Source organism: Protopterus annectens, chromosome 7.part0 (assembly GCF_019279795.1).
Source record: "Protopterus annectens isolate FY-2018-M chromosome 7.part0, PAN1.0, whole genome shotgun sequence".
Taxonomy (NCBI): Eukaryota; Metazoa; Chordata; order Ceratodontiformes; family Protopteridae; genus Protopterus; species Protopterus annectens.
Window position 1 is genome coordinate 162,112,947 of NC_056739.1, and position 8,504 is coordinate 162,121,450.

At 35.6% G+C, this 8,504-nt stretch overlaps 1 protein-coding gene across 3 annotated transcripts in view; it reads right to left on the reverse strand.

Moving 5' to 3' along the window:
• Positions 1–8,504, reverse strand: part of ETV7 (ETS variant transcription factor 7) — a 475,597-nt gene that overhangs the window by 256,768 nt on the left and 210,325 nt on the right. For all 3 annotated transcript variants that reach the window (XM_044076621.1, XM_044076620.1, XM_044076619.1), the window contains exon 3: positions 1,822–1,986. In XM_044076621.1, the coding sequence (XP_043932556.1) occupies positions 1,822–1,986 (165 nt within the window). The remainder of the gene's footprint in view (positions 1–1,821; positions 1,987–8,504) is intronic.

Below are 8,504 nucleotides of genomic sequence, written 5' to 3' on the forward strand. Positions count from 1 at the left end.
AAGCGCTGCTTAGCAAGTGTAAAATGATAGCTCAATCAATCTCTCTCTCACTCTCATATATGCATACACTCTCACAAACAGACAAACACATGCAAACATTTTTATTTAAATTTTTTTGTCTTTTTTATTTTACACTGACTAAACAGCAAAAGCGCTGGTTAGCAAGTGTAAAATAATAGTTCGATCAACCTCTCTCACTCTTATACACGCATACACTCTCTCACACACACACACACACACACACACACACACACACACACACACACCTTTTTATTTTAATTGTTTTCTTTCTTATTTTACACTCACTAAACAGCTAAAGCACTGATTAGCATGTGTAGAATAATGGCAGCCGCTAGATTCTTTCAGTCCGAGCTCCACAGCTGCTTAATATGGTGCCATGAAGTGGTGGATTCATTTTCCAGTGGGCGTTATCTTTAGATTAACACCCTGCTGGAGACGTTCATTCTCCAATCAGGATGCGATCTACAGGTCGTCCATTTTCTAAAATATATTCTAGAATTTATGGAAAGATTGTAAACAAACTATTATAACTGTAAAGAATATTTTTTACTGATAACTTTGATATTTGTACAGTTGTAATAGTTTTTATTGTTCATAAAATATTTACATTTGTTTATCTTATTCTTTTTAAGTTGACTTTTCAAAAAATGCTCCAGAGGACAAGACGTGTGCAGGCTGTTAAGACGTGTAACATTCCACACCACATAGGTGTTGTTAATTTATCATACACTACTAGGTGTACTTTAACTTTGCAATCTTCTTAAAATTCCTCAGCATTATAAACCAGTGTCTATTAATTTATACTGAATAATTTACCAGATATTAAATGAAAGAATCTACAATTTCTCAGTCTTTCTGTTGCATTTTCTTTTTGTACTGCACTTTTTTCAGCAAAGAAAATCAGTTTGCCTTGTTTTTTTGATACAAGCAAGATAACTGCTTTCAACTTTTTACATTGTCTACAAGGCCTCGTCACATGTCATTATGTGGGTATTTGATGTAGTGTGGTCTACAATTGTTTACACAGGACAACAGCAAACTAAAGTCTAAAGGTAGTCATTTTGGTTTTGGGATCATGGAGGTATAGAATATCATTTATCTTGCTGAAGACTGTTTCAGCAAAGCTTGTTTTCATATGCCCAGCACATCTAATGTGACATCTTTATTAAAGAGGCAGACACGCACACAACATTCATATCAGTTACACATACACACATGATGTACCAAACTATATACAGGTAATACATGTCCCACATCAAAAAGACAAATTCACATACACCATCCACACCATACCACAGACACACACAAGCATTTGTGTAGCAGACACTCCTCCTGGCATCCCCATGTGGCAACGTCACTCCAACATCTCCGTGCATTACTTTCCTAGCTCCAATGTCACCATTGTCACTGAGGAACAGGCATGGTGGCATTTGAAGGAAACAGCAGCCATCATAGTTCGGGTACTCTCAATGAAATGACTGTCAAAATATTGAGCTGTAAAAATATAAACAAATGCCATGGCTATGATTTTAGCTGCCTCTTCAAATTTACTTAAAGGAAGAATAAAATAAAGCAAAGTCTGCTGATTATTTGACAATATATCATAATTAGGGAAGACAATTTATTTTTACTGATAAAATAAGAAACAATGCTCAAAGCAGCAGTACCTTGTAAAACCCTAACACTACAATCTTAACTACCTCTACATTGACAGGCTACGTACTTGTACAAGGGATGATTTATTTCAACACAATTATATTTACTTGCAACTAAAGAATAAAGTATTCAGTGTTGTCCAACCTGAACTAGGAGATCGATAACGAAAATCTTCCTTGGTAAGCAAGCATAGAGCTCTTCCATTCATCTCAAACTTCTTATCTTCTGTTCGACAAAGGGAATATTCCTTCTCGGCCCACCTCAACCAGTGTGCCACATCATCTTTGCTCCACAGTGAAGGCTGGATTCCTAAAGTCCATAAGCAAAGTGTTCATTATTGCCAAAGTCCCAAACCAGCATGCTCTGTAACTCTTCTACCTGAGATGTTAGATTCATGTACTCATTTGTTTCACTCTTGCTTCATCCCCAGATCAGGAAGGTCATGGCTACATGCCTAGCAGTTCCTGTATCTTCCAGAAACAGTGCTAATCAATGACTCAGCATTATCTCTAGCTATCTGAACAAACAATGATTTTGTTTAGTATCTGCACTGCTAAAAATTGTTTTTCTTTTTTTTGAATTTCTAAGCCACAGAAGGCTATTTTATGTAATTCAAATGTAGTGCCCCTTACCTAATCGAGCACCACATAAACATCTCATCAGGAACTCATTTCTGTATCTATTCCATAAGAGTTAGCAGTTGTAAAGGACTAGTTCTCATGGTTATAGGATTCAATAAAAATAGACAAACAACCAATTATCATGAGTATTTTCAGGACTGAGAGTTCATAGGTTCATAGGAGACTACTAGGCGTATGGCTCATTCCCTCCAGTACAGCTCTTTTGATTGTGCACCTTTAACTCCTAGTGGGCGTGGCTTGAGTCTTTAAAAAATAAAGTTATCACCTTACAATTCTAACAAATACTCATTGACATAGGTCAAATATCAATACAGTTGTGTTTGCCATCATGTATGCTTCAAGATAAAATATTCTGATACCTCGTATAGGGCATGGTTTTGGAATTATTAATGCAAATATGAACAAGCAATATTTGACGCCTAGAGGAGCAGTAGGCGGTAACTGCAGATGCACCTGGAGGCGTCACTCAGCTGTAATGAACCCTAACAAGCTTAGCTAATATAACCCAATTTTTACCCAATATATGGCCCCTGGGGCAAAAGAATGGCAAGAGTTTGTGCCTTTGCCTTGAGTATCTTATAGATTGCCCCTGTCCATAAAGGACATAGGCGCTACCCCAGGAGTCAATTTGCGATTCCCCATCCATTGATCCAAACTGCATTTGAAGAGAGCCAGAGAAGGTTTCTGCTTAACGTGACTGGGAAGCCTGTTCCAAACAAGAGTGTTGTGATGAATCAAACAATGGCAGTGTTTGTACTACACAAAAGCTGGTGACATCCCAAATATACCACAATACAGAATAACTTAAAGTAATTATTAAATGGCCACAAATGACTAAGAAATAAGGGTAATGAAGTGACTCAGAGTAAATAACACAGAATTATTAAATTGGATGGATTCAAAAAAACCCTTTATCATTTTTATTTTCACAAAATGAAAATTAATTTTGTTTGGAAATGAATAACTCAAGTTCTGCAATATGAATATAATACACATGCATATTTAATGTAAAAGGTGACACATTCTGCAAAGTTTTTTAACCTTTTTAATTCATCCAGCGCCACATAGGAGCAAATATGAATATAGTGGTGGTGCAGCGGTAGCGTTGTTGCCTCACAGCAAGAGGTTCTCCCGTTCGATTCTCGGCTGGAGTGCGGGGAGTGCCTTCTGTGTGGAGTCTGCATGTCCTCCCCACGGTTGGGTGGGTGTTCGAAAGAAATGCGTAAATGGGCGTGCCTTCGTTTAGGGTTGGACGTCGAGCTGGCACCTCGGCGTTCATGAAAATCTACTGCCAATCATTAGCAGACCGAAGTTCCGTTGTGGCGACCCCTAACCGGGAAAAAAGCCAAAAGACAAACAAGTCTTTCAGTAATAAGCACTAGCAGCACCCATCATTCTGACCTACACCTGCAAGGTTACTCTAGCATTCCTCATAAGATGCCATAAAACTATTTAGAAACTGGCCAGATGAGAACTACAAAGCTGAGCTGACAAAGTTCTTCAATAACACAGAGGCTACTTCAGCATAAAACCCTCTGACAAACAAGATCCATCCTACAAGGCAATATACAGTTAGAAATCATTAAACCATTCATTGAGAAACCTCACAGAATAAATAGTCACTATCCTGGAAACTCATTTATTAAGGGAAAAGCAGCTAACACAAAAAATAAAAACAATAAACAAAGCAATAAAATCACTAAAACTCAATACTAAACAGCAGAAATGCACAATCCATCTCAAACACATTAATGAATCTGCACAAAAAGTGAAATGGAAATCATACTTGCAATCAAAATTACAACCAATTTAGAGTAATAAAACAGAGAAAAGCATCCAAAAATATTAATATTAACATCCTGAGGAAAACAGCTATATTCACCCTTCTGCAGTAACCAGAAGCCAAGTGCTGCCATCAAAAGTAGGAGTTTAAGCAGCTAATTAATTAAAAATAAACTGAGATGGAAAAAAAAAAAAAACAAAGCAATGATAACACAGCCAAAAGTACAAAACCACTTCACAAAAGTGAAAATATAAAAAATACACATATATAAATGCTGTCAAACTGTTAAAACTCACTGTTTCAAAATCAACACAATAATAAAGAAACTAACACATCACACTACACTGAAATATGTACATTGAAAGAAACAGTACATAAACAGTAAAGCAAATTCATACAAGTGATATTAAACTTAACTAAACCATGTTGGCAACCAACAGATTACTTATTTTTGTTTGAAAATGTTTATATATTATAGCAACAAAAATAAAACAGTTACAGAGTAGTAGTGGAATGCAGTCTGGGGAGGATAATAGCCTATACTGCACCAGCATAAAGCTGCAAGCAACAATACAGACACAACAACCATCTGTATTTAATGGATTTATTTTATATAGTTTTATTTAAATTTTTATAACCTGTTTCTCCAGGTTTCCATGTTTTATATGTAAAAGCAGAAAATCCTTTAAAAATGATATTAAAACACATAAAATAAATCAACTACACACGACTCCATTCTCCGATTGCAGTAATGCCCTCTATGGTAAACATTATAAGGAAATAATGGACCATCTAGGGGTGCAACAGCCCTGGACAGTAGATCATTTCTCTATAATGCCCACCCTCTTGGGCATTATTATTTGCATATACAATAAAATATTAAGTGCCAAAAATATTTTTTCCTGAAATATTTTGCTGCTGAGTCATGAAAAATAAAAAAAACTGCACATGCTTACACACAAATACACTCTCACACAGGACAAGAATTAAGTGAGATAAGTTGATCCTCCCCAGAGAACAAAGTAGTTTAGGATTATCTAACCTGAAGGGATAACTTAGAGCTACACATTTAAGGATCATATACACAGCACAAGCAGAAGAAGGTAGTAAATCAAAGATGAAAAGGATACAAGCAGTGAAAATGACTTTAGTCCCTTTCGTTTTATATACAGTTCAGATACATTTTTATCAACCAAAGAAGAAGTTGTGAGCAATAATTAATAAAGAATTGAAGGAATGAATTTGGGAGGAGAAGGGATGAGAGTTAAGTGGGATGAGCTACAGATTTAAGGCTTATAAACATAACACAAGCAAAAGGCTATAAATCAAAGTGGATAGAGATGATGATGAAATGAGGAAGTTCAAAAAATAAGGACAGAATAGGATTTTGGATGCAGATCCTTAAACAGAATAACAACAACCATACAGAATATTATATTCATGAAACAGTAGAAAGTATTCTAAGAGCTAAGCCAACATAGGAATGAAGCAAGGAGATTTTGCTAATATGAATGATTGCAAGCAAGAGCATGGAAATTATGCAAGAGAAGGCCCAGACTAGATGGAGAAAACTGATAAAAGAACCAAGGTATTTTGAGCAATCAGGGAAAGTAATAGAGTAGGATGAGTTCAAACAGAAGATTGAACTGCAGTTTAATGACTGCATTCCCTAACAACAGCCAATATAAGAGTGTAGTAAAGAGAAAGAGATAGGGGTGTGATTAGTGAAAGATCAGCTCTGGTAGAGTTTTTGCTTGAATCTAGATCATAAGCTGTTGTTAACAAAAGGATAACTAACAGGGCATACAAAATATTGCATGATAACTATAGAAATCACCCAGAGGAGATTAGAAAAGACTGGACAATTTACAAATGAACAATAAGCCTGTATGTCTCCCAAGTATGCAACATAGTCCAGAAGGTTTAGGATTTTTGCTTGGAAATGTTTGCATAGGTATGTTTACATCCAAAACAGACTTCAGGAAAAATTCTTCATTAAAATAGCAAAAGCTGGAGGTACGATGGGAAAGAGAGAGGTAACTAAGAACATGTTTTTTGGACTGTAATGAGTTGGCTGATTTTAAAAATTCCTTACAGAGTACTTTTGTCAGAAATGTCGAGGGAGCAAATAGTTCCAACTAGGGAAAGGGATAAAGGATCTGAATTGTTGCAATACAGTAAGGCCTTACTAAATTTAATTCTACTGTCTGCCATAAAAAGGAGTTACTAGAAAACAGAAATCACAATCTAAACCAACTGCAATTGAAGTACTGAATATTGTAAAGGAAATAAAAGAACTGGAGGTGGGATCTTTAGAAAAGAGAAGGACCAAATTATCTAGAAACAAATGGAATTTGGGGAGCCATACATGCAAAATAATATTCAGAAGGAGGAGTAAGATTTAAGGGAAGTCAGGAATTGAACAATTTATGTAATGTTCAAGGGCCAGTCTCAGCCCTCTACTATTCAATATCTTTACAAACAAACTTCAAGCAGGCAGTCACCAAATATGCTACAATAGTACAATACACAGATAATTCCGTACTTATCTTTCAGCCCCAACACTTGAAAGTCTCCAAAACATACACAGGATAATTTCTCATGTGTAGAATCCTAGCTAAGTAATGCTAACCTTTTCCCAAATAAAACCAAATTAATGCTTTTTACCCTCCATAATATTCTGATCATAAACACATGGGCCACATCCTCTGATCTAATTACGCTAAAATTGAAACTGAAGCACAAACTAAGATATTAGGGGTCCTAATTAATGTCAAACTGAAATTTGATAAACATCTCCTTCTAGCCATTACAAAACCTCATGTGAAATTGTGCACCCTTTACAAAAGCCAGGCACTATCTCACTGACTCTAATACAAAATCAAGAGCAAAAACTTACCTGTGACTATTTCTCATATATGCATTTTTAGTTCTCACAAACCTTAGCTCTACCCACAAAACTTGAAACCTGATACAGCAAAATAGCTAAATTTGTTACCAGTACATCCTATGAAAACCACTAACGTGTGATCCTGAAAGATCTAAACTGAATTAAATGTCCACAATACTTAACATATACATAACTAACAATGGCCCATAATCTATAGTCCTGAAAAATGCCCTACACTACAAAACATAGTATAAATCTACTCACCTACTAGAGACTTACAATTAAGAAACAAATCCCTCTTAACTACCATTAAACCAAATAACACCACCATTAATTTGCTATACTCTAATTATGCCTCTAATCTATGGAACTCCATCCCCTTGAACTTAGATCAACAAATACAACAAACTTTTCAAAACCAAACTAAATCAACATCAAAACAATACCTGCATCAGCACATGTTCGCCTCCTAGCTAAACTTCCCCAAAATGTCCCATAGATATATTTCCTCCTCTCTCTGTTACAAAATTGTCCTCCTTCTGAGAAGACACTCCTCTCTGCCCTTCCATCTCAAACCATTTATTCTCTCTCAAATACTTCTTTCTTCCACTTGTTCTCACTTTGAAGTACCCTTTACCTGTAACTTAACCATTTTGAGAATAATACCCATTATTTATTTATATGGTTTTCCTAGCCATCTGATGTCCACTTTCTCCCCTCTTACAAATTTTAGGCTGTTATACTACAAATATGTATTTCTATTTTATGTCTGTCTTACTTTTTCCTGTTTTTCTTACAGGTTCTACTTATTGTCACACATATTTTAGTCTGCTATACTGTGTGTGTGTGTGTGTGTGTGTGTGTGTGTGTGTGTGTGTGTGTGTGTGTGTGTGTGTGTGTGTGTGTGTGCGTGTGTGTGCGTGTGTGTGTGTGTGTCTATCTAGACACACACACACACACACACACATACACACACATATATATATGCATACATAATATACATGAATCTACATTACAAGCTCAAAATTTCGAACAGCAAATGGTCAAGACCATAAGATCAAAGTTGTGAAACTTCAAAATTGTAATAAAAAAAATAAAAACAAAAACACATTTTTTTTTACATTTTTGCAGGGGGGCAAGCCCCCTTGCACCCCCACACCCCCTGCTAAATAAATATACCAACGCTGGGATCGTACTATAGTGAGGAAAATGGAAAATTTCCCTGTACAGCTATCTCCATTCACAACTTTCATAGTTTCAAAACTTCGATCTTATGGTCTCGAACATTTGCAGTTTGAATTTTTGAAAGTTCGAGCTTGTGAAGATACTCCATATATATATTTATATATATATATATATATATATATATATATATATATATATGTGCATAAAATCAGTAATCAACATATTAAATAATTAAAACACTGAAAAACTGTCCACCACTGAATATATCAACAGTACAAAACAACAACAGACAGTACACTGAAAAAGGAAACAAATTCCCTTTTCTAAT